General features: G+C 39.9%; 1 protein-coding gene across 1 annotated transcript; it reads left to right on the top strand.

Moving 5' to 3' along the window:
* The first annotated feature begins 1046 nt into the window (after window positions 1–1046).
* On the top strand, window positions 1047–26922 carry PSKH1 (protein serine kinase H1). Its single transcript, XM_063312668.1, has 3 exons — window positions 1047–1115; window positions 5855–6873; window positions 21411–26922. Exons 2-3 carry the CDS (start codon window positions 5953–5955, stop codon window positions 21726–21728), a joined length of 1239 nt encoding a protein of 412 aa, XP_063168738.1. The 5' UTR covers window positions 1047–1115; window positions 5855–5952; the 3' UTR covers window positions 21729–26922.
* Window positions 26923–26957: the final 35 nt, after the last annotated feature.

Genomic DNA, 26957 nt, shown 5'->3' with positions numbered 1-26957 from the left:
TAATGGAGTTAATTCAGACAGTGTGCTATACATATATTGGAATAATGCCCCATTTGCTTCAGTGAGACGCACTTTTGAACACACACAAAACTGCTGCCTCTGGATAGCAGAACTACCTTCTCTCTTTCCCCCAGTGGCTCTGATATTTAATAATTAGATGATGATGATGATGATGATGATGATGATGATGATGATGTATCAAACTTGTATGCGCCCACCTCTCAGTGACTCTGGGCAACTTACAACAATCAAGCCAAGAAACTACAATAAAAGGATGCATCAACAAATTCTGTATTCCAGATTTTAAAATGCTGAGAATTTCCAACCATATTCTATTAAACTGAGTGTATATTCAATAAATGTAGTGTATATAGTGGCTGCATAAATCTTTCTCTCGGATTGCTTATTTCCGATTACTTGAATGTATTATGCTAGTCATTGATATCTGCATTGTTGGCCTCTTCTCCCTCTGTTTTTAAAAAATAGAAGTGGGCATTTTCAAAATGTTACAGCATCCAAATTAAGCGATTTTTTTCACAGCATTTGTTTTCTACATTTGTCATTTCATTCATTCATTTATTCAATTTTTATAGCCGCCCATCTCACATTCGTGACTCTGAACGGTTTACAACTGAAACATAAACCATACCCCAAAACCAAAAATTAAAGCAACCATAAAACAATACCAACGTTAAAAACAATTAAAAACCAAAGCTTGCCCATCTACTCATTTTAAAATAGCAGGGTTTTCGGAAGCAGAGTCAGGTTTTCGAAAGGTGCTCTTTGAACAAATGTGCATCAAACGAGGCACAAAACTACCTCTCCGTTTGCAGAAAGGCAGGGCGAAAAGAAGAATGACAGTCCTCTACAGGCGGGGCTTAGGTCCCCCTAGCAACCATCACCGACTCTTCCTCTCTCTCTGCCCCCTAAGCAATAAGGACCACGGAGAGTCCCGCCCTCGGCTCGCCTCGCCCAATCACGGCAGAGGAAAGCGGCCTCGCACCATGCGTTGTGTTCCCCAGCGCGCGCGTTGATGACGCCATGACGCCAGCGCCAGGCCACAACCCCCCTGTGGGCTTGGGCTGGACCCGGCGCCCTCCTCGCCGCGGGATGAGGTGAGTCCGTTCGGGGCGGCCCGGCGAGTTCCGGCCCTCGACGGGACGGGGCGGGGCGCCGTAGCTGCCCCGATCCTTCTCCCTCTCGTGGCATCGGCGGGGTTGGGCTGGGCGGTCCTGGCTGCCTTGGTCCCCCTGGGCCTGCGTTTCTTTTCTACCTGCTCCGTGTGCTAGGCCCATTTTCGGTTGCCCCCTGGTAGCGCGCCTGGCGAGTCTGGGCCTCCCGGGCCAGCCCCTCAGGCTGCCCTCTCCAGAGGGCACAGTTCTTCCACGCCAGGCAGCGGTCTGGGAAATGCCGCGCCGCGTTCTGACAGCTGGTTGCCCCCAACCCGGGTCTTCCAGCTCTGCTGTGACTCCAGCAGCCATAATTCCCAGCTGGCATGTTTTCCCAACCCATCTGGAAAGAGCTGCTTCAGGAGGCTGAGTTAAAGCTTCAGGGAACAGGATAAGAAGATCAGTAAAGGAGACATGGTAGGGGTGGGTACTCACTAGAGAAAAGACTAGATTTAGTTAGATATATAGAACCTTTATTTTAGATATAGGAATCTGCCCCAGGCAGACCCCACTGTTCCCTTAGCCTCATCTTTTCAATTCTGCAAATCTTTTCACCTCACCTGCCACCCTGGCCTTTTATTGCTGGCCAGGGAATTCTAGGAGTTGCACTCCACACATCTTCAAGTTGCCAAGGTTGAGAAATACTGATTTAGAGCGACTTGAAGTGAACCTGTGGGTTGAAATATGTTTCTCATTGTTCAGCTTTGATCTTTTTTTGTTTACTGATCAACTTTTAAGCTGTTGTGAAGCATTGGGCTTGTCATCATGTGTGACGTCCTTAGCCAACCACATTTTAGCTTTGTGTGATGCAAATCCAGTCTGCATAATTAGTTTGTGGTTAAATGTGTCATGTGAAACTCTAACATGTGTTTCATTGGGTAAAGCATGCTTAAGGTAAACACAGCTCAATGTGTTGTGCAAATGTGGATTCAGAAGGTGCTAATACTAATCAAGCTTAGCGTGGGCTGATAGGCAGTTGCCTAAGAATTCTTAAGTAAGTGAGAAAAGGAAATGAATGTTTAGACAAAAATCTCCCAACTTTTTTGATCCAATACAAAATTAAGAGAGCTCTGTGGATGCCACATAGCTTGTTACTTATGTAAGAAAAAAAAGTGCAGTTATGGAAATGACAGTTTTGGCTTCAAAACTGTGTGAGCACATGGTTATTTTCTTCACTGTGCCAAGGAAACATGAGTTGTACAAAATAGATAAACAGCTTGTTTCTTGATAGTGAGGGTCTCTTCCTACCCAATCATTCTCTTTCTGATCTTTGTCTTAAGTGAAAGTTTTGTTTAAAAAAACATGTCAGAATAAATTCCTTTGGTAAGTTTGCTACATACAAAGAAAAATGGGAAATCACTTTGGTTTGTTATGTTCTTTGTATTAGTTTTAAACTCAGCTACTGTTTCATATACATGCAGCTAACTATATTTCGATCAATTAATACATTACATCTAGTTAAAAGTGCAAAAGTAGCTCTAATCACTGTGCCATCATAGTCCTTTCAAATAGTTTTGCCTTACAGAAATAGGACAGTGGCTGTTTTTCAGGCTGCCTATATTGTTAAAAAACGTTGATAAATATGAAGAATGTTTAGGTAAAGGTAAAGGTTTCCCTTGACATGAAGTCCAGTCGTGTCCGACTCTAGGGGGCGGTGCTCATCTCCGTTTCAAAGCCGAAGAGCCGGCGTTTGTCCGTAGACACTTCCGTGGTCATGTGGCCAGCATGACTAAATGGAGCGCTGTTACCTGCCCGCCGAAGCAGTACCTATTAATCTACTCACATTGGCATGTTTTCAAATTGCTAGGTTGGCAGGAGCTGGGACTAGCAACGGGAGCTCACCCCATCATGCAGATTCGAACCGCCGACCTTCCGATCGGCAAGCTCGGCAGTTCAGTGGTTTAACCCTCAGCGCCACCGCGTCCCCTGAAGAATGTTTACCTGTGGTTAAAAGTCATGATCCTTCATAGATACATTAATTAATATCCCTGTGATCATTAGACCATTTAGCACATCTACATCTTTTTATGAAGAACATATTTTCTTAAATATGTGGGTAAATAGGCATTAGATGCTGCAGCTTTTCAAATCTCAGACATGCTTATATTGGTAGTCCTCATTTAGTGTTCACATTTGGGACCAGCAACTTGGTCATTAAGTGAAGTGATTGCTAAGTGACTGTGCTTATGATCTTACTTCAGCTTTCCTTTGCTTTACAGACCTGCGAAGGTCGTAAATGCAAGGATTTACAAAAGTAACTTTGCAAGGTCTCAAAATTACTTCTTCATCACTGTTGTAACTGCAAACAGTCACTAAATGAGGCAGTCACTAAACAAGGACTACCTGTGTGTTATATATCAAAGTACACAAGTTTAGTTTGCCCTAGGAAGTATGTGTGAGTTCTGGACAAAGGCACACTTTCAAGGGAAATGTAGTTGAAACTAAGTCTAGGAAATCTGACTAGTATTATACAGTTCTAAGATCCACATGGAGTGCAGTAGGAAGCATTAAGGTATTGATTATTATAATTATAATAGCCTTGTTAGCTTTTTGACTAGATGATGATGCGCAGTCTGTTAAACATTCTAAAGTACCAGTTTCTTTTATTCTTGTCTTCTCTCCTGTTTGGAGTAACAAGTAAAATTCCAAAAGGTCCTGTGATGCATAGCTCCATCTTCAAGCATGCCTTGAAGATTTTTAAATGGGAGACATGATCCCCCAACAAAGACTTGGCAAAGTTGTTTATCTTCACTTGTTGGCCTATGAAGCCAGTAGAAACATTTTACTCTTCAGCCCATTCTAGGAAGAAAGATTTGTCCCTTTTCTTAAGATTTGTGTTGTTGAAAGGAGGGACATCTGAACTGTTCCAAAAATGCAGCTCTTAAATGACGTTCTTGTTTAACTTGCAACCTAAAAGAGATTTTGTGTAAAAGCTTTGTATATAATGATATATATTAAAAAAGATACTCCAAAATAGTGAAATTTAGTCACTGCTTGGATATTTTGCTATGAAAACTTAAAGTTTTAAATTTTCTTCAGAAGAATAGTGTGTGAGTGTGGATGTGTTTTTCAGTTAATCTTACAGTGGTTCACCAACTTGGGAAGGCATCTTTAGAGACAATAAAAATTATTAATTAATGCTTCTAGCAATCTAGGCTAATTCCTTTTTATTTTTAAGATCACATTTGCTCAGGCTGATTAACACCATTCTTAAGATTCCTGATATTTTTGAATGTCAACAACCCTTGACTGATGTGCACTGCAGGTGTTTTAAGGTACTAGAGATATGTGGCAAGCTATCAGGGGGAAAGCCGTCCACTCCACTGCACTTGACTCCCTTTCTAGTTCTTGAGCCTGATGATCACTCTAATCCTGTATATAGGGTTTGGCTTTTAAGAAATGTTTAGTATTATGTGTTAACCTTTCAACACTGAATTCTAAAGCTGCTTGCTTTCAAATATTGTACTGCATTTCTTTTTGATGTGCTTTTAAAATTGTACTTATTCAGCCATTCTCAAAAGATGGGGTTCTCTTTCAGTCACCTAGATTTTGTGTATAGCGGAGAATAGGTGAAATACATATGGCAAAACTTACTTGGAAAGATTCAAAACTTTCCTAATATTCTATCTTGTGTAGTAAGAGTTTAGGCATCCTTTAGGTCTCTGAGAGGCAAACCACTACCATTTCTACTCTAAACCCTGAAAAATGGCCTGAAATTTTGTTACTCTCAGGCTTCCTATTCCCACCCTTGTTGGGAGAAACCAAAAAATCATGCTGCTGAAAATTGACCATTTTGTTAATTTTGATGGCACAATATCAGAGTACAGTATTGGAGAGGTTGCATGTAGGTTGTGTTGCTTATTTAGGAATTAAAGTGAAATGTTATTAAACAAAATTGTGGCTTTTCATCATGTGTGTGCCTACTTTGGGTTTTGTACAACAACTATACCAACGTTGTAGTTCTAGTAGAATATCTGAGAAAGGAATTCCAAACAAAATAATAGGGTAACAAATCTAATGATTTCTTGTGAATCTGTTATTCACCAATGTGTTAGCTACTGTTCTCTGTATACATTTATAAATATATAGATAGTCCATTCCTGTGGCTATAAGTAATTTATAAACACACATGTGTGTGTGTATTTCAGAAAAATTTAAAATAATGTTAAAACTAAAGACTAAATTTTTCTAAACTATAAACTGTCTATGGAAAAAAGGTATGTTCTAAGTTTCCTCCTAAACCAGGGTTCCCCAAGGTGGTTAATATTGATCCCCAAGGGTTGATGGGACTATCCGTTGCTGTTGTTGTAACTTTAACTAACTGTAATACTATTAGTTAAAGTAGCATGTATTAAATATTTTCATGTAATAAATGTTTGGGGTCAATAAACAATCTGAAACTTCATGAAGGGGTTGATGAGCTGAAGAGTTTGGGGACCCTTGCCCTAAACTGTTATAAGGAAGGGGGCTGCCTCAACTCCAGCTCCAATTTTAAACCATAATAATTCCCAGAACAGAATTCCCAAAAACCCAAATGCTTTGTAGCCATAGAAACTGGATATTTTTTGGCTACAGCATTTTTGATATTTCTGAAATGTTTCAGATGTTTGAACTCAACCTGGATGCAGAATGGGAAGGAGTGTTAACTTGAGCAAGCACATTGATTGTTCTCTGTTTCTCTTCAGCTTCTTGGGATGTTGTAATGGTTGGAATTGTTCCAGACATGGTTGCTGTGGTGCTATCCTGGGAGACCATTTTGATGGATGACTAGTACCATTCAGTGATGGGCTGTGGGACTAGCAAAGTACTTCCCGAGCCTCCCAAGGATGTTCATTTGGATCTCGTCAAAAAGGTTGAGCCATACACTGGTTATAAAACTGACATATATAAGCATTTCATCAGAGGTGATGGAGATGCCGTCAAATCTGCTATTCCTTCTCCTCCATGTCACACCAATCCATATGTGGAACAGCCAGAGCCCCGCAAGAACAGAGTGGCAAAGTACCGGGCCAAGTTTGATCCCAGAGTGACAGCCAAGTATGATATCAAAGCTCTGATTGGCCGAGGGAGCTTTAGTCGTGTGGTACGAGTGGAGCACAAAGCTACCAAGCAACCTTATGCAATCAAGTTGATAGAGACTAAATACCGCGAGGGGAGAGAAGTGTGTGAATCTGAGCTGTGTGTGCTACGCCGAGTACGGCATACCAACATCATCCAACTCATTGAAGTTTTTGAGACTCAGGAGCGCATCTACATGGTGATGGAGCTGGCCACAGGAGGCGAACTGTTTGACCGTATTATCACTAAAGGGTCTTTCACAGAAAGAGATGCTACCCGAGTGCTACAGATGGTATTGGATGGGGTTAAATACTTGCATACATTGGGCATAACTCATAGAGACTTGAAGCCAGAGAACTTGCTCTATTATCACCCAGGTATGGATTCTAAAATAATGATCACAGATTTTGGGCTGGCGAGTGCTCGGAAGAAAGGAGATGACTGCTTAATGAAGACTACCTGTGGGACACCAGAGTATATTGCCCCAGAGATCTTGGTCAGAAAGCCTTACACTAACTCTGTAGACATGTGGGCACTTGGGGTGATCTCGTATATCCTACTAAGTGGGACTATGCCTTTTGAGGATGATAACCGCACCCGCTTGTATCGGCAAATTCTGAAAGGAAAATACAGTTACTCGGGGGAGGTGAGTAGAGGAATGGTGCCTCCTCTGTAATGTTATTGCAGTGACGCCTCCAATATTTGAAGCACTTCTTAAAGGGGACGACTGTTGGGCATAATCTGCTTTTTCTGAATTGCTTTGCTCTGAAAAGCCAATCTCCTCTAGGAACATGCCTGTTGCCAGAGAATGGTTGGGATAGCCCGAGGTGCTGCAATGTGGCAGTACCAAAATAGTTTAGAGACCAGATTGTTTTAAAAATATACAATTTTAGCTTCTTCTTCTTCTTCTTTAATTAGCTTGGTCTGCTCTGTTTTCTTTGCCAAGAGGTTCTAGAAGGAATGGTGTCCAAATGAAGAGATGAAGGTACTGTCCTTTTTTTTTCAGGAAGCTGTATTCAGAAACACTGTAATGCTGCTGCTGTTGATCAAAGTGTGTTGCGGCAGAATTGAGCTGGATATTGCATATGAGTAAGAAAACAGCTTTGGAATCAGGGACTTAAGAACTGACAATACAATAACTGAGTGAATAAATGAGCAAAATGCTTAATGTTGCTGGTATTTTATAAGCACAGTAGTGTTCCCATTTCAGTAATGGTGGAAGGAACTTTTCGTATTGTCCAATTGTAATGCCCTTGATGCTCAACTAAGATACAAAGTGATACGGAAATATGTGGTGTTCCTTAGTCTTGTTCTTGAAATCTTGCCTGACTGTGGGAGATGCCTTTCAGGTGTGCTATAGGTCAAATCTTCATGGTATTTCATTTGTGTCAGATCCCTCCAATCAAAAGGTTCACAGAACCCCTTATCGGAGCATCTTCCTTTGGTCTCATCACTGGGAACAGACTCCGTGTTGCCAGATGGGAGGGGGTGCTGGATTGGAGTGTGAATTGAATTATTATGGCTAGGAATTTATAGCGTTCACACGTCAAGGCCAGAGAGAGGAGATACACTAGAGAAACCACCTGGTTTGTGAAGGGAGATGACATACTTTAGTGGGAAGTGGGGGAAAAAGTAATTATGTGAATGTAGTTTTAAATGTAGGTTTGCGCGGGAACTTTCCATTCGCAGCTTTGTGCTAGTCATTTCGCTTCATTAAAACAGTAAAAGGAGCTTGGACTCTGGACTGTTATTGTGTGAATGCTTGAATGTGCCAGTGCTTACAATTTGACCTGTTGTTTCTATATATGTTTTGCTGGGTTATGTCATGCAGACATCTTTCACAGATGACCTCCAGGTCCCTACTGGGTGTGGTAACTTAAATTAATATACATTTACTTTTATATGCTTCTGATGAGGCATAAATCATAATTCTGTCAAGTGCATATCAGAAATACAAAGCTACATGCCTTGCCGAAACTGTTTGGTTACTGAGTTTGTCTCTCTTTTCTTAGATTCAAGAGCTGACTTTCAGGTTTTTCCCAGTACCTGTATTTGCATGTAATAATGAACAACAACAACAATCTTCAGTCTTTGCAAACCTAAGTGAAGCCTCAGATTTCTGCACTGTCCATTCCCCTCTCCCTGCTGGAGACCCAGAAGAAGAATTCTGCCCAGCTTAATTTAGCTTTCCACATTTCTTGTTTGTAAATCAAAAGTGTGACTTAAAACAAAGGATTTGCTATTTACTTTCTTAGCAGTTGGCAAAGCTTTGTTTTTAAATCAGGATTCCTGTTTAATTCATAACGATCAGCCAAGAATGGAAAAAAGGAAAACACCATTTATGGAGAGTCTTCCTCCTAGCATGCAGAGAGAAGAATGTCCACCCCAAATGTTCTCCCAGGTTTTCAGAGGGTTGTCTGTAGGCAATGCTAAATTTTGGCTTAGTGTTACATACAATCTAGCATAATGTTTAATTTCTTTTTAAGGGTTATTGTTTGGTTGTTCCCTGTACCTCTCCTCTTCCGTAGGAAGTTGACTTCCTATGCACTTTTTGTGAGAGAAAATTTTCAGAGGTTGAAATTTTGCATCACAGAAGCATTTGAACAGCAGGGATTGTTCTCCTTTTCCTCTCCTTCAAAAAGAGTGGCCTTTCAAAAATGAGGCTGGGCTCAAATTCGAACCTAAAATTGCTGAGCCTGTTGACAGAGAAATGAAAACTGAAGTTCAGATTGACAGGACAAATCTGACACCAGTTGTTGCCTGACAGTACAGCAGCAGATAGCTGACCAGTGTGGCTCCATTCTTAAAGCAGAGGGTCTGTTTTCAAGAGGCTATTAAGCGATCAATGGGTACTCTAATAACTCATACAGGTCCTGCTGACCTCAAATGCTCTAATTATTATTCTTTAGCTCCTGCATGATATATAGTTGATGGTCAATGAGTGAAATTTAATGCAGCCCGGAGAGAAGCTACAAGCACTTTTGATGATGTTAGCTTCCTGCGTTACAGTGTTTATCAGAGCAGGATCAGTTCAATTTATCTGTTAGGAACTAATTGCGTTTTCCCCTGCACCCTGCAGCTTCTTTGCTTTATCAGGGCTTAGCTAAATAAGCAGAAGGCTTTGTTTTGCTGTAGAAAAATCTTTTAGGGTATACAGCAGAAAAGCTGCTTTGGACGTGTCTGGTGATTCCAGATGAGAAGTCAAATGGTTTGTAGAAATATATCCTATCACTTTGCACACTTATGATGGATAATAAAAACTCAAGGGAGAAGTATCCCAAAATTACCTGCCTGCACCTTTATCTAATTTGTGAACGGGGCCACATCACAAGGAGTGACTGGGCTTTTGTGAAAAGTTAGTGAGGTGGGGCGGCGGAGAGGGCGTCTGTCTGTTTTAAGTTTCATGTACAAGTTTTAAGGCTTACTACACTTTTCATGTATTTCACATCTCAAAATAGCCGGACATGATGCTGTTAACTTTGCAAAGAGTCTAAGCAGCTAGCCTTTGTTTTAAGGGTTACACCTAGACTGTTCCCTTAGATTTTCACCCAAAGCTCAGCAATAAATCTTTGTTTGGGATCCTGGATAGGTAAGTTGCTTGTATTGCAGATACAATAAGACCTAACAATGATAAGCTGCTACAGTATCAAGGCCTCTTTAAATCTTGTGTTTCTGTCTCCTATCCTTACATGACTAGACTTCTTGCCACTTGTTTCTCAGTCTTGCATCCTATTTTAACATCTGGTCTCAAGCTCTTAGTTTCCAGTCCTCTCAGCCTCAGTCCTCATAATCATGCAAAATGTTTTAAATGCCCGAAATCACTCAATGAATGCTAAATATTATAAAGTGCAAGTGAATTTGAATAGCATGCTGCAGTGTTTGCACAGCTTTTAAGTGAAGTGCTCCTGTACAGAGCTCTATTGTGTCATCCTCCAGGACATTCCATTCCACTCACTCATTCCATTTTACATTTTTCTTTTCTAATTAACACTGAATATTGTGTGGCTTTGAATGTGCTAAATTCTCATTAGGATGTTTTATCACATCTAGATTTGATTTATGGGTGTTTTTTTTAATGTCTGCAAACCTTAAACTTCCTTTGTGCTTGCTGATATGTTCCTCTTGAAGCTCAGTGATTCTATTGTGGTTCTAGTTGAGTTTGCCTAGCTTCACTTTAGGAGCTGTCTTCCTGCCTTCTTCCACAAAAGCTTACTTACGAAAGCAAAAGTTGGTTCGAATGCATGCAGTTATGGCCCAACATTGTCCGGAGGACGCTTGTTTTACTATTAGAGATAGAGAGGCCTTGTTTCAAATCTCAGGAAGTGTGAAACTCATTGGTTGACCTTGAATAGTTACTATTAAACCTTGCCAGTTCCTTGCCTGTTATTTTATTATTAAGCTATTAAGAGGAAAAGGCTGGTTATAACACATTAAGCTTAGAGGAAGGTGAATTAAAGATAAAGCAAATGAATTGGTCCCGCCCTTCCTTTTAATTCAGGATTTGTTTTTTCTAAATTCCTGAAAACTAAAATGTGAAGACGACCTATTTGGAATGTTTCTCAGGATAGATACGAAGTAAGTGGAAGCAAAATGCAATTTTACTTTATAAATGTTCCCCCATCATTTAAAAAGCAGGGGATGCATCATCTGCCTGGAAGAGTGGCTGAAATTTGTCATTCATATTTGTTGGCTTGCTGGGAAAAGTGGTCCACCAACGTCACTCCCTCCCTGTTGCTCTGTGACTCACAGCAGCTTTTTGTTACCAATGAGTACAATTTCCATTTGGTATAAGGCTTAATACACCTTGACACAAAAAGAGAGAACACACTTCAAAAAGTTTTGGTGGAGATGTTGCCTAGAACATGCTGTTGTGCATCACTGATGAATTATTGACATTACTGGGTGGTATAATACAGAGGCCTACATCACTGTAAAATTTTTGGAAAAGATAATGTAGTATGAACAAACTAAGGCTGTCTTTTCATCTGACCAGCTTCCAAGAGGCATAGCATTTGCATTTCTCTGAGAGAAAACATTCTAGCATCATGCTCTGACTCCTTCAGGTTATCTCCAATGGATATGATCTAAAATGAGCTATATTCATGATTTTCACTTCTGATGCAAAACTGCATGTTTTGAATATGCAGTGTCAGCATGCCATGTGACCAGTTTCATACTTCATTTGTTTATTCAGTTTGTATGGCTGCCCACTCACCATGTGACTCTAAATGAAAGTTAGACATCACCAAGTCTTTTTTTTTTTTTTAAAGCAAGTTTTCAGTATTAAATATGTTGTTCTGGGTGAGAATTGGGCATGCCTTTTGTGCATATTTTAGTGTTTGGATGCAGTGATACTTCAATCTTAAAGTTGCTGACTGTTACTTATTTAAGATGTATTTACCTTGTTTTCATTCCTCAGTGGCTTACAACATTGCATTGATATTGTATAAAAAGAAAAATTAGACCAATCATTCTAAAGATCAGCCATATGCCCATGTGTTTAAGCTAAGCCTTATTTGATCCGGTATGGCTTTCTAATGAATAGACATGTATGAGTTTGCAATGTAGAAACCAAAGAGAATGACAATTTATTTAGGTTACTCATAAATCACCTCTGCCTTTTAGCACAAAATGATAAGAATAGGATAGGATAGGATAGGATAGCTTTCTATTCTATGCAGTAAAGATAAGGTGAAACATCTTATCTTTACTATTCTATTCTAGGCAGTAAAGATAAGATGAAAACATAGGAGAAAAAAACTTTATGTAAAATTAAATAAAACTTAAGAGTGACATGAAACACCATTAAATATTCAATGAAACAAAAATGTTCTTGTTGCTCATCTGAAGCATTGTAAAGAGGATTCTGTTCTAACCTCCTTGGGGGGAATTCCACTACAGAACAAGTCTTTGTGTTGAGTCCTAACCAACTTTGTATCCCCATGGCCACACATCTGATGATAATGTCCTAAGCCATTCTCTGTACCCAATCACATGGGAAGATGAAATCTGTGAGGAAAAAAAAAAAGATGGGATAAAAAAAAATTTACAAGTAAGACACCATAGCCAAGAAAACCATGTTTCTAATACATTTAGAATCTCAGATCCTTAAACTGGAGAAAAAATCTTTTAAGGCCAACTTTAAATTGTTTAGAGCTCACAGCATAGCTGTTCTCCCATGATGGCCACCGTTATGAGTGCTGCCAGTCATGAATCTTGTTATCACAAGGCAGACTGTTGAGGCTGTTTTCTGCTATTATGTTCTCAACTACCCTTGCTTACCTTTCTATGGTGGTGAACATGCTTCCAAGTAAAGTAGTAGGTTGGGTCTTCCTAGTTATATCCATTTACCAGACTGTGAGGCAAGTTATGCTGAGAGAGTGACCAATTCCAAGTTGTCCAGTCAATTCATTGATCAAGTGGGGTTTAGAAATTGGGTCTCTCCAGTCTATTTCCAACACATTAACTTCTGCTGTGCTATACTAGCTGCCCTTTTGGGGGTCTGAAGTTATGGTTATGATGCATTGTTCCCAGAAGGTACCATGGCCATAACTGGATCAGTAATGTTGGAACTTACTGGACCTGTAGGGCTATGTTGTACTTGTTCTGTATAATGGGGAAATGCTGGATTCCATTCAGAGGAAAGAATACCCTTTCCCTCCTTACTGGCAAAATAGACAAGTATGGGGGCAAGCTAGAATACAGCTTCTAGCCCTCTCAGTTATGCTGGCTGCTTCTAATGCAATTCATGAATAAAATGTAGTCCAGTGCAGTATAACCTGAAAATCATACATAAATTGTGCCCATTTTGGTAATTTTAATCTAAATTGTGGAGACTATTTGTTTTTTTATATTCCAGTTTTCCTCTAGATGCCCAAACTGTCTTACACGGAGATCTCCTCTCATTTTACATTCATAGCAACAGCCCTGTTGGACTTAGTTACTAGCCCAAAGTCACTCAGTGAGCTTTCATGCTGAGGATGGAGTGGAATCTGGACCTTACCTGTTCTAATCTAAGATTGACTGCTTTACCACAATGGTTCTTCTCCTGTGAGATACTTTTAATTCTGGATTGAGAGACAATGGCTTTGTAGATGTTATTGGTTTCCCGTTCCTATTAGCCAGTGGTCACTGTGATGGAGGTTGGAGTCCAACAGCAGCTAGAGGGCCATTGGTTTCTACCCCCATTAATGTTACAGATACTTTGCACTGAGGGCTAAAGTTTCAAGTGCATGCAGGCATGAAGAAACAAATCCATGAAAATCTAGGGTGGAATAAAGGCTAGAATACTCTACTCTTAAGTGGACCTTGAGAGTGGTTTCCATTTCTTAGGAGAAGAGAAATCCATTTACCAAGGAATGTGTTCTTGCATCCCTGATAAAGAAAAGATTGAGCAAGTGATGGTGAGGCTTCATATGACCTCAAGGGGCTCTGTTGAAGAGGCAGAGTGTTCTGACTTTTTTATTTCATTTTTAAAAAAAAAAGAATATTGAATGGAGCTTGAAATAAGATGCTTCCCTCCCTGAGGTCAGCCTGACAAATGCACACTCAGTAGTGAGTCGCTGAAGCTTTCTTTTCTTTACTTCCGATTCTTTGCTCTTTCCCCCACCCTTAATACAGCTGTCCAGCTGACACACTAATGTACATATAGTTTGCTTCCTTTTGTGCTGATCTGATTACCTCAGTTCTGTGGCCAGATCTCATGCAATGGGCAGAAATGCTCACAGAAAGTATTTCATCTAGCTGAACTGGCATTTGCTCTCAAGGTTGAAATGGCCACAGACCTGTCTGCCTGCAATTAGTAAGACTTGGCTGTAGTTAATCAGAAACCCTGCATGCAACATGTTCCTGTGAGGATGGAAAAGGGTGTATTTGGGCTAATAATTTTTGTGGACTTAAATTTGCACCCTGCATATTGAACATGAGAACAGACATGATTTAATTGGGATTAATCCTGGCAACAAAACACATTATTTTGCTTTCAATTGCTCAGATTTAGGTTGATGTATCTGGAAATGTAGACATACTGGAAGTTGTCACGAAAATTGTTTATTATTTCTGTGCTTAATTTTTGTAATCTAGTGGTGTGGTGGAATGCTGGTTTGACTCAGAGAAGGAAAAGGTGAATACTGAGCCATTATGGAAAAGTTATTTGAATTCTGAGGAAGTAGAAAGTGTGAAAAAACAACTCTGCCTTGTGTTAGGTATAAATTGAAGTAGAGAGGGGCTTTGACAGGCTTTCAAGATTTTCTTACAATACCCTAATCCACAATCCAAGACTTCTAGCATCTCCTATTTTCTGAACTTGCCTACCTCAAAGGGTTGACAAATTGGCTTTTAAAATTTATCATGTATTATTTGTATAAAGTTTGTATAAGTTTGTTTGTTGAAAAGCACTGGAGCAAAATGACCATGTCAAATGTCAAGTATGTCCCAGTACTTGGGAATGATTTCTTGAGAAAACAGGAGACAAAGAAAAGGTGTCTTGTAAACATGAGTTCATGAGCTTGCATATAGAACCAGAGAAACAGTCCACCTTTTTGCATCTTTTTTAGACTTTGTTCATAATACTAACTGTATAAAGATGCACTGTTTTCATATTCAGGTAAAATGTATTCTAACAACAGCAATTTGGCATTAGTAAGGTAATGCCAGGAATAATGGCAAATTTTATGGATAAAAAAGTAAGGTGGAACAATAAAGTAGGTAATTGCATTTTGCCTTCTGCTGTGATTTTGCCTTTGCAAGAGTTAGAGGCATAAAAAGGCACTGATCTGTGTTGCTAACTTGTTAGAAATTAAGTATGGTAACGGTTGAGACCTATAAAACAATATACAGTTAACAAATACACGTTTAACATCTTTTCTGTTTCATTATTCCAAAAGTTAATAAAGCATAGCCAGTTTTTTGGGAAGGGAAGGTCCTCTATCATCTTCTGTTGTCACGTAATCTATTAATTCAGTCCTATTGGCACAACCAATTTATTTCTGAAACAAGCATAACTTTATCAATATTTGCCATGATGTATTGTAATGTATAACTCTGGGTGCTTTAAATTCACAGTATTTACTGCATATTTAGTAGTTCATTGCTGCTATAAACCAGACAAAATGTCTGGCTGATGAAAAGTGTGGGCAAGACTTTATCTCTTTGATTGTTCAAGTATGTCTACCAGGTTCTGTCTTCTGTTTGTCTCCCTTCTATCCTCCCCCACTCCCACATGCTTAATATGTATGTTTCATGTGCAACTGATGTAAATGGGTCACTTTGTCTCCCACCTCTTCCTTTATTGGGAGAATGCCAATGCTGAGTTTACAGACATGTTTCCCAATTAGGTTTTTGTTTTGTTTTGTTGTTGTTTGGACTTAAATTCTTTTCTGGAGGATTGGCAGGCTTGTTCTGAAACCTGAGAATTGACTCAACCAAGTGATCAGTGCTGATTAGTAAAATTGTGCAGATAGTTGATTGTGCAGAGGAAGTTTCCTGCTGATAGTTCTTAGGAACACCTGCTGTTGCATTCACAAGCTGGGTTGGACCAATACAGGATGAATGACTTGCTGCCTGCAGATTATGTAGCATGTATACAGAGCTTCTATTCTATTTACTGACCCAAGTTATTATCTTCTCAGTTCCTGGGAAAGAGGAGGGGAATTCTGAAAACATTTCAGGTGCAAAATATCTGCACATTCTTCCATTGTGTGAAAAATGGATGGCTAGCTCTCTTGTCTGTCAAAAGACTGTTACCCAGAAAACGAAGAATTAGATGTATTGGGTCTTTAAAATGAAAGTATTTAGTTGTTGAGATGTCAATATCCTAATCTTCCCCCCCCCCTTTTAATACATATGGTTGGGGAAGTCTCTGTGAGAAGCTCATTTGTGGTCTGTTTGGCTGTTAAAAGTTTGACAACACTCATAGATCAGTAAGGATGGCAAACATAAAAGAAACATTCTAGATGATGTTGCCAAGTCACTTGTACTATATAGACTGTTCTTAACATAGCTGGTGACAATCCTGGACATATAATATGGCTGCTGTACACTACTGCCATTTATTTCCCAATATATGCATTGTTAAACATGAGCTGGACAAAATGGCTCCAAGACTCATTACAAGATAGTGCCTGTTAGGTAAAGGTAAAGGTTTCCCTTGACGTAAAGTCCAGTCGTGTCCGACTCTAGGGGGCGGTGCTCATCTCCGTTTCAAAGCCTTGGAGCCGGCGTTGTCCATAGGACACTTCCGGGTCATGTGGCCAGCATGACTCACGGAACGCCGTTACCTTCCCGCCGAAGCGGTACCAATTAATCTACTCACATTTGCATGTTTTCGAACTGCTTGGTGTGCAGAAGCTGGGACGAGCAACGGGAGCTCACCCCGCCGCGCGGTTTCGAACCGCCGACCTTCCGATCGACAGCTCAGCGGTTTAACCCGCAGCGCCACCGCGTCCCCAGTGCCTGTTAAGCCACTGTAAATATCTGCTATAGCTTCAAAATGTTCTGAGCAGTATATTATACAGCTTCTCACTGTTTAGGCTTGCTAAGTCTTTTGCTGACTATTGCCATCTCACTGGCAATCTGTTCCTTAGTAGTGCTTATTTCTTTTCTCTGGTGTGCAGAACAAGAATACTGCTTGTTTCAGTCAGCTCAATATATTTAAGCCTGTGTTTCCCTAGAGCCTAGTTCTACACTTGGATTCCTTTAGTTATCCAGCCATACAAACTGAGATAGAATGGCAATTTCTTGAAGCCCTACTCTATTTCATATTATAAATGTATGCATCATATGTCACATTTTTATCTTATCTTTTCTTAGAAACCCAAGGAAGCATGCACACCCTTCACCCACTCCTAGCTTTATCCACACACAGCAACCTTGCGAAGTTGATTAGGTTGACAGAGAAGGACTGGCCAGACCAAGTCCAGCACCTTGGTAACTGAAAGCTAACTGGGAGGTGGATGATCACAGAACAGCAAGTCCTTCCTGTTTTCAATATTCAACCTTAAACCCTGCTCTTAGCTTTAACTTTCCAATAGGGAAATTAGGAGCATGTGCTCTCTGAAACCTTGGAAGAATGTTCTGGTAGAGAAGCTCTTTTTTCCTCCTAGAAGCACAAGGAGAAACAAAACCATTAACGTTTGTTTGTTTGTCCAATTTTGTTACCACCCATCTCCCTCATATCTATATATGACATTTTAAAGAAGATACATAAAGAAGAAATAAGAAAAAGGGGTAGAGGAGTAAAATACAAATGAATAAACAAAGGATTTACAGATGTCATGGTGGTTATAATTTCCAGTATATCATTGTTTGATTGTGAATAACTGAATATATTACATTGTTTTTAAAAAGGCTGGAAATAGCCCTTCAGGAAATCACTATGAAACTCTAACCAAAGCATGAATATCAGGTACCATGGTCAACACAATATAAATCACCAAGTAAAATAATTAATTTCAAGTCTCTTCTGTCCTTGGTGCTTGGGTTTGCTATTGGAACAGTGTCTCCACACAAAAGCCCATTAATGAGGCTTTGAATGATTATAGCAACAGCTATAGATTCTGTCTACTGCTGCAGTTACCTGCAGAGAGCTCCATTCAGCTCTTTCACTGTTGCTGCTTGCTTGTTCTGTTTTTTGGGCTTGGAACAACAAAGAGGAAGAAAGAAGTCAATGTTGGGAATTCAGTTGACTTATTGATTGGAACTTTAAGATGTCTCACGCATGCAAATAACACATTTTCCCCCCATGGGTCTACCTGCTCCAGACCAAAGTGGATGTAACTCTTGTGTGGTTGACTGGGGTCCAAGCTAGGCAAGGCTAAAATGGGTCTGAGTAATTTGTGGTTCTGCTTTTGGAACCTAGCCATTGTTGTGGCATGTGGTGTGATCTAGGCCATCTTACTAAGCCATAATATGGTTTATTTTCAAGGACGTTACATGTTACGTAAACACAGCGGTCGTGTTTTGTTAACCTGGGTTTAGTGAGCTGCGTGAACTTAGCCCATATGCTTGCTGTTGTTTTAACATATTTATGTCTGAGGGAATCCGGGCTATTATTCTTGAGTTGAGGCTTGTTCTACGATCTCTGCACTGGAGCAAAACACATCTTGCAGTTTGTCACTGTTGGAGAGGTTTGCAGCAATGTGCCTGACTTTGCGCTTGAGATGAAAAGAATGGAGATAAGGAACACTCAAGAGTTGGGAGTAGGACAGCATATAAATTGTTGTTGTTGTAACTGTTCAGGATACAGTTCCAGTATGTATGTTAGAATATTTCAGATTATAGTGGTAATTTCAAACAACACATACACTGGGGAAGGTGGGGAAAATAACTTCCTTGATGTAGAAAATTCCTTGTGGACCAAACGTCCTTAGTCATGTTTTTAAGATAGATGGGTGGCTAAGATTTCATTTAGGCTTTTTCAATAGAAAATGAAAAACAAGATTGGAAAATTCTGGTGGCAAGACCTGCTCCTTGGAAATTTGTAGGATTAGATGTATGTTTCTTCCTGCCATTCAGAAAGTTCCCTTGTGCTACAGTGGACATTAACTCATTTTTCTCACTTGGAATGATTATCATCGGAGCCTTTCCAGCCTTAACATTTAGTTCACAGCAGGGCTTAGTGTTGGATTGAGCAAGAATTTCGTGATCATGTGCAGTTACAAAAGTTTCCTTTCATGCAAGAGCCACAGGGTTTCAGACTTGGACTTTAATATGGTGTCAGAGGAAATTGTACTGTCTGTCAGTATCATTAGAATGATACTAAATAGTTGGCAGACTTATGGCAGTTTGCCTCCTAGTAGGTTGCTGTTGCATCCACAAACTGTTTGGCCCTGAAACAATACAAGTATTCCAGAAGAACTTGTAGGGGAAGTATAAATATTTTGTTTAGAAAACAAATGCAACAAAATAACATAACATGGCTTTTCCCACTGAAAGGAATAGCCATCTGCACATATCTGGAACGTATGAGCTCATTATTGGCTTGTTTTTGATACAATGTCATACATAAATCTGTTCATTAGAGCTTATATTATGGGCAGATGAAACCACTGTGGCATCTTCAATAAACCATGATTAAAACAGCCTGACGTGTTTCATGTTTAGATGTAAACACAGCCAGTGACTGCACAGTTGCTCCATTTGTGAGGCATGTGCTCCACCATTGAGCTGCAGCCATTCCCATAATGCTCATGGAAGAAACTCGTGTGCTTGAACCTTAGGGTGAACATATGCAAGCATACTATATGTCATGGCTAGGTCAGTGGATCTTTTTACCAGAACTAAATTCAGTCTATTTATGCAGTACAGCCTCTTCCTGATAATGAAAGTGTTTATGGGAATGGATTCTTCTTTTGTGCTGATGAAAAAATATCAATTAGAATTTTCACTCCAAAATCAATGAGCACGTTCCCTGTCTGATTCTCTCTGTGACTTGTCCTTCTTTGCTAGAAAGTACTTGGAAGGCTAAACGAATGGTGATAGTGAATACATTTTTAAAAATTCTACGCTTTAGATTCTCTTAGCAGCAGCAGCAGCAGCAGTGTGATTTGGCTTAGGATTTGTGGGTGGATGTGGGGAGAGATGAGCCTACCCACTTTCCTGTCCATGAAGCTGCTGCTTGCCACTCATCTTGTTTTTTTCTTGCTTGGAATTTAAGTGATATCCTAAGAATAAAATTCAAACGCTGGTTTTAACATTGCATCCAATTTAGCTGTCCTTGAGCAAATGCTAAAAAATAAATAAATATAAATAAGTAATATTAAGCTCATGAGATTGAGATTCTATGGCAAGCTTGCCATGTTCCTCTCATTTCATCATAGAAGATGAGACTATCATTTCAACGGGCAATAGGCAAAGAACCTGGTAAGCTCATTTCACTTCTGACCTCAATAAGGTATGTTTTTTTTCTTTCCTTCAGAAGGGTAGCTTAATTAAATCAAGCCAAAGATACATACTGTACAGCAGGTGAAGCCTCCAGCAAGATAAACAGATCAATAAACCAATTTGTGTTTGCTGACTAGAAGAGATTTCTAATTACTAGGGCTCTCTGCTCACCATTTCAGATGGTGGCAGAGTAATTGAAAGGATAAGAAATCCAATTCCTTGTTGTTTGAGGGTTTATTCCTATTTAGCTCCCGTTAGCTGAGCTGGTAATGCTGACTCGCCTGTCAAGCTGAAGGTGATAATTTATTGCTGGCTGCCCCAGTTCCCTGTTAGGAGCTGCTTCACATTTTGGTTAAAATAATAATGCTTGGTTAAAACATAAGAACATTAAATATTAACATTGATGATGATGATGATGATTAGCATCAGCCTTAGCATTTTTTAATTTAGCATTCCAGCATTATGTGAGCTGGCCTAATATCAGTTTCTAACTAAAAACACACTTTTGGAAGTTGGCTCAGTCCTATTCTGTTTTGTCCTGTTCTATTTAGGTACAAAATCTAGATAAAAAAGAGAGGTGTAACTGTTATCAGTTCTGAATAGGAAATTGTTTTCCTGTTTGTAGATAGAAAGCAATACCAAACTCTTGAAGCTGAAACAAATTCTTCTACTGGATATTGTTGTAATGCCCAGAATAATAATATAGTTTATCAAACAATAGGTAAGCGTTATGTTTCAGCAAGGTTCTGTACAAATGTGAAGTTTCAGTAGCTCAGTGGTACTTCATATCCTTCTTCCTCTTTTGGTACTTCTGGCTCTGGAAATGAATTTGTGCTGTATATAAACAAAATCAGTTTTCAGCTCTGGTAGTATAAACTGTGTATGAGTGTAATTGGCAGGTGAATTCTATGTTTGGAAGGAGTACTGAGAGACCACTCCATGTGGATATTAAACAAACAAAAAAAACCCCTAATCTCAGATGTTAATTGAATTTCCATTGATACCACAGTATAGCCAGAATCCCATTCTCAATTCCAACTGATTTTTTTTTATTCCATCTCTGGAGCTACAATTTGCAGTGGTTGTGCCTAGGAATTGTTTGGGTAGAGAAAATCCAGTAATCTTCAACCAATTCATAAGTCAAAGTTAGAACTCTGTAGACAAAGGAATACTTAGGTAGAGCAAATGGTGTGGTGCTTGCAGGTGCAAAGGAGAAAACTCCATATTTAAAGAAAAACAAGGCAGTTTGCTTATGGTCAACTTTAACCATAAGTTAATGTTTTGTTTCTCCTTAATTTTCAGCCCTGGCCCAGTGTGTCCAATCTTGCTAAAGATTTCATTGACCGTCTGCTCACTGTGGATCCTAGCGACCGGATGACAGCACTTCAAGCCTTAAAGCATCCCTGGGTGGTGAGCATGGCTGCCTCTTCTTCCATGAAGAACCTGCACCGTTCCATCTCTCAGAACCTCCTCAAGAGGGCATCGTCTCGTTGCCAAAGCACCAAATCAGCTCAGTCTACCCGTTCCAGCCGGTCCACCAAATCCAACAAGTCCCGACGCGTGCGGGAGAGGGAACTACGAGAGTTGAACTTGCGCTATCAGCAACAGTACAATGGCTGACAACCGAAGAAGAGGCTGCCTACTTCACTTTTTTCTTTTTGACACTGGGGCATGTTCTGCAGGGTGTCTGCTAAGTGTTCCAGCTGCCTTATTTCTCCTCTGATAGTTCAGCCTTTGTGTCTGCCTTTCTGTCTTGAAAGAAATGGATATTTTGGGACACTGATGCCTTTAGGAGAATGCCGTGCCTGGGCAGAGTCAGTACAGTATCTCTGCCATGATGGGAAATTAGGAAAGTCTGTTTTTGACCCACCCTGGGCCAAGTCCTGAGCTGATGGCTTGAAATACTGGAAACACATGGAAGGGGGAGTCCTTACCCAGTTTAAAATCCCTGCTACTCCTACTTATTTATGACAAAAGTTGATTGTTGTTGGCTGAGAGATTTAGAATGCAATCCTGTGCCCACTTACCTGGGAATAAGCTTGATAAAATTAGTGGGTCTGACTTTGGTGTACAGGAGTACACACTAGGCTCGCTTGCTTAAGATCCAGAATCACCTGGAGGTGCTCAAGGCATTTCCACTAGTGCACAAAGGGATGGCAAATTTTCTTTACCAGTGCAACCTCTTGTACTGTACTAAACATTTTCCTAGAGATTCTAGTAACATTTAAAGGGTGGGGTGGGGGGCAAGCTTTCTAGATCTTGGTCAACATTTAGCTGGATGGCTTGGGATAAGCTTTGTTCTTCCTCCTTGCCTCCTGTCTATTTTGTAGCATTGCTTTGATCTCTCCATTTTGTTTTTTCATTTAATGTTGGGATGAATTGTTATAATCCAGTTACATTCCAAGTCAGCCAAAGTTGCAGGATGTGGGTTAGTATTCCACATTGCCAGAGACTGCAAGAACCTTAACAACTTCCTTTTGTTTTCCAACATCATATGCATACTAGTAGTTGTCCTATTACAATGACAGAATGAGCAGTAGAAGTCTCTCATCAAATGTTATGGTTGAAGCTTGACATAACAACTGTTACGTTAGCCTGTAGAATGTGCAGAGAGTACAGCTTAGAATCATTAACTTACATAGTTTAATGAGATCCAAAAATAATCTACACTGCACATACCCCCATGGATTAACACTTTAAAAAAAAAATTGTGTGGCTGCAAGCAAAGAGAGCAAAAGAGGTATTCCTGCCATAGCCATGTTTTAAGTCAGATGAAGCAATCCAAATGATTATAAGAAGAAGACTTGCACGTTACCAGGATAAATGTCCGAAGTCATTAACCAGCTTGAAGGAGAGTTGAATTCTCCTATCCTTGGTTAGGCCTGCTATAATTATACAGCCAAATGAAGTGTTGGAATTTTGAGTATAGCATTAATCATTTAATTTCAAACAGCGTGTAGAGTCAAGTTTTAATGGTTCCATATGAAAAATGCATCTCCCTGCACAAACAAAGCTAGCACATCAGGGAGCAGACTCGGAGAGAACCTTCTGAGGTACTAGATTTTTATTAGCAAAGGAATATTTGCAGGAAGCGGGGGTGGATTCAAAACAGCACCTCCTGCCTGCATTGTGAATTGGAACAATGAATTCTGCTACCTCATTCTGTAGCATAGGAAGACTGCCATGTGAAGCAAGGCTGGTCAAAAGACCACCTGGAGTTTCAGAGCAGTTTATTCTAACTTTGAAAATAACCATCCATGCTTTTAATTCTCTACGTCAGTCCAAGTAGTATTTGGTAGACCTAGTCCTCAACAGATCTCCCTCTGTCCTTTTCCAGGTTGGAATTGTGGCCCAGACCACTAAATGTGCCTTTTAACAGAAACCAACTACTTGCATCCTCTGGCACATCCCTTTTTGCAATATGACCTTCTCTATACTAATAAATATGTCTTTAAAGTTAATTAGCCAGCAGTTTAAAGTTTAGCATTTCATCAGTCTTGATATTCAGACGGTTTTATCATGTTGAGCAGTTAAGGGTCTTCAAATTTTATGAGCATAAAAAAAAGTTCTTACTCCAGTGAGTGATGATTCTAGAGGTGTCTCTGCAGGTTAACTTTTACATGCACTTGCATATGCGTTACTCCACTATTGATTCATCTCTATTCCTGCTCTAGACACACCTTGTGTAGAACTGGTTTCTCAGACCAGGGTGCCATCTAGTGGTTCAGGATACTCTTGCCTGTCAGATTAATTAGGGCAAGCTTCCATTAATGCTTGACTTCATATCCTGTCATTGTTTTACTGTACCTTAGTTGGCAGTTAAATCATATTTTGCTAGCTATTGTCTGTTGGGCCACACCAAATTTCACATTGGCTTTGGTAGTATTTATTTGACTCTTCAGAAGATACTTAGGTCTGGGGTAGAGATTTCTTTAACTCTTCTTTGTTCCCTTCCTTCTGGATAAGATACCAATTTGAAGGAGAGAAACCATTTTTGACCTACTCATTGCCCATGGAGATCAGTATTATCTAAGCATAAATGTGAGAGACTTCTATGAAGAATGGCTAATTGTAGCATGCTAGCCCACTATAATGATAAGCAAACCATTCACAAATTGAAGTGTTTCTTTTTAAATGCATGCCTTAATTTCTAAGACAAGAAAAATTATGTATGTGTGTCTTGGATGCGGCATAACTGTTAATCCATGCTTCTTTCTCTCCCAATTCATTTTGGTGTTTAGCTGCTGATTTATTGTGTGTATGCAATAGCAACCATTCAGTACTCTCTTCTCCAGATCTTGAGATTAGTTTGTGCCTTGCACTGCCCCCTTTTCTTACTCTTGGAAAAACTAAACATTGTAAATATACTGGAACTTAGCAATACTGTGTTAAAAAAAATACAACCAGTGAACAGCCTCAGTGGTCTGAAATCCATCTGTCCATTGGAGAAAGAATGCAAAATTTGGGTTATGTTCTCGTTTGCTAACAATGAGACTCTGCAGACGTAAGTGTGGTATAGATTAGAAACCACTTCTGCCCAGGTTCTACCATTAGAAATACTTTCTTTTTAAGCCTTGTATTTGAACATCAGCAGGTCCTTTACGCCAGTCTTTTCCTGCCACTTTCTAAGTGCTCATTGGATAAAAGTCACTCTTATACAAGGTTTGGCAATAAGAAGTGTCACTGCCAAGTAGGAAGAATCATGAGATATTTTTCTAGGAGAGTAATTAAAAGATGGCAGTCTGGAGCCAGGCATCTATATATTCCATAATGTCAGGATATTTAGTTTTTATCAGGCACTCTGATTATTAAGGGTAGGGACTATTGTACCTTTAAACTGTCAACCCTTTCTTTTATCCAGGAACTCTTGCACTTTATCCTATCCCAATCATTTTATAATATTTCTTATGAGCCTATGAGCCACATGTTTTAACATTTCCCAACATTTCATGTGAACCACAAGTTCCAACATTTCCACTGAGTCACAAGACAGTGCTTTAACACTTCTGGCTTCTTAATGACTTTATTCTGTAGCGGAGGAGAATTCAAATGTGGAAATGTACTGTGACTGCAATTTACAAGCCAGCAAAAGCTGCACATGAATTTGTTGCCTGCAAGACACTCTTGCAGATTCCAAGACTTCTCACAACGAGGGCCACAGTCTTCCCCTGCATACTAGTCCATGGTGCACCAGTGTTGCAGCATGGATTTTCCTGCCAGAGGTGGCCAGTTTGGGAACTGTGACTAGTGGAGAGGATATGACAATAGGAGATCATTTTCAGCAGACCTCCTGTGTCTGCCATAATGCCTAGGTTGGCCTTTAAATGTTCATATCTTGTTCAGTAAATGACTAGGATTGTTGTGAGTGGAAGTTTCAGCTTTGATGGGTAAGTTTGGGGTGAAGATAGAATTAAAAAAGACTTGTGTTCTTCTGAGGTTTTGTAAATAGAGTTCTGCAACCTGGGGAACACCAGGAAAAAGCATTTGGGAATGGGATCAGAATGGGATCAGATGCATAATTCCACATCTGTAATTTTGCCAATACTTTTGAAAAGTTGGCTTTTTTCTTAAGATTGATATAGGTGCTCTTCTGCCAGTTCGTGCCTAATTTAAACCACTCAGTCATTATTCTTGGAAATCTAGGATTAAATTACAAACTAGTTCACAGTCCAAAGAACCACTTCACTGGTGATGCATACTTAGTAAGTCGAGACTAGTTCCCTTTCTCTCCATGTTGTGCTACAAACTGCTTTTGAAACTCAGTGTGTCAAAAGACATTTGATGTGGCAGAAGGGCCTCCTTTGTTCAAAGGAGAGGGAAAAACCATTACAAATCTCAGTGGCCATTTTCAAACTTCTGGGTGACACTTTGGGCCCCATCTAACGTCATGGAAGCAGAAACAATGCAAAAAAATGTGAAATTCACCCTTGGATAGCTTCCCCTGAGGTAAAGCTCTGTTGCCTGCCACTGCGTTTGCTTTTTCTCAGTTTGGTTCAGCAAACTGGCTTTTTCCAAACCATCTATCTTAGGGAGGAGGTCCTGTAGATTCACTGAAACCAGAGCAGACTGGAGGATGTGGCAGCTTTCTGATGGGAGCAGTAGTAGCTGGCCAAGCTATTAATCCTGTGTACAAATGGAGTGTCTGGACATGCCTCTTAGCAGCTGTATGGTTTTGGGACTGCTCAGCAGTGAGGGACTAGCCGTTTTATTGAGAACCATTATGGTTTTTGTCACCAATTAATGCTTGATAGGCTTTCAAAGAACCTCAGGGTTGTCTGGAACCCAACATGGAAACTGTTTTTTATACAAGCATGACAGGTTATTCCTTTCAGACAAGTGGGAGGGAGGTGGTACTTTCCAAGTAATCTGTACTCCAGCAGCCCCTGGCTGTAACTTATTCCCTTCCTGCCCATATCTGTGTGCTGTGAATATGTCACTTTTGGCACTACAGTATCTTTTGGAAGTCCTCCAAGGTAGGTTTTAAGGAACTTAGTCTGACTTCACAGATTCTTCTTCCCAGCCCAATAACATCCAATGGTCAAAAAGAATTGTTCCTAGAACCTGCCTTCCCTCTTTTTCATAGGTCTGTGGCTCCCCCCACTTTCAAGTATCCATATCTGTGATTTTTGTCTTTGGTGCCTTTTGAGGTTATTTTTTTACACTATGGAATCTCTACTTTTTTAGAGGGTGATTTGATGCATGACAGTTAACCTGTAATGTTGAAATTAGTGTATGGAATTATTTATTTTGTGTATTCAGTCTGTTTTTAAATTTTGTAAATGTAACCTTTTATTCAGTAAAATGTTGATCCTCATGGATTGGTGGAGTTTTTTTTTTATTGGGTAGGGT

This window comes from Candoia aspera, chromosome 11 (genome assembly GCF_035149785.1).
Source record: "Candoia aspera isolate rCanAsp1 chromosome 11, rCanAsp1.hap2, whole genome shotgun sequence".
NCBI lineage: Eukaryota > Metazoa > Chordata > Lepidosauria > Squamata > Boidae > Candoia > Candoia aspera.
The sequence above is the reverse complement of the archived record's forward strand: the minus strand, read 5'-3'. Positions and strand labels throughout refer to the sequence as shown.

What these genes read in the sequence shown, in the direction of transcription:
- PSKH1 (XM_063312668.1), top strand. Translation starts at nt 5,953, where the DNA reads ATGGGCTGTGGGACTAGCAAAGTACTTCCCGAGCCTCCCAAGGATGTT. An exon ending in AATACAGTTACTCGGGGGAG is followed by an intron (nt 6,874 to 21,410) that starts GTGAGTAGAGGA and finishes CTTAATTTTCAG; the next exon opens with CCCTGGCCCAGTGTGTCCAA.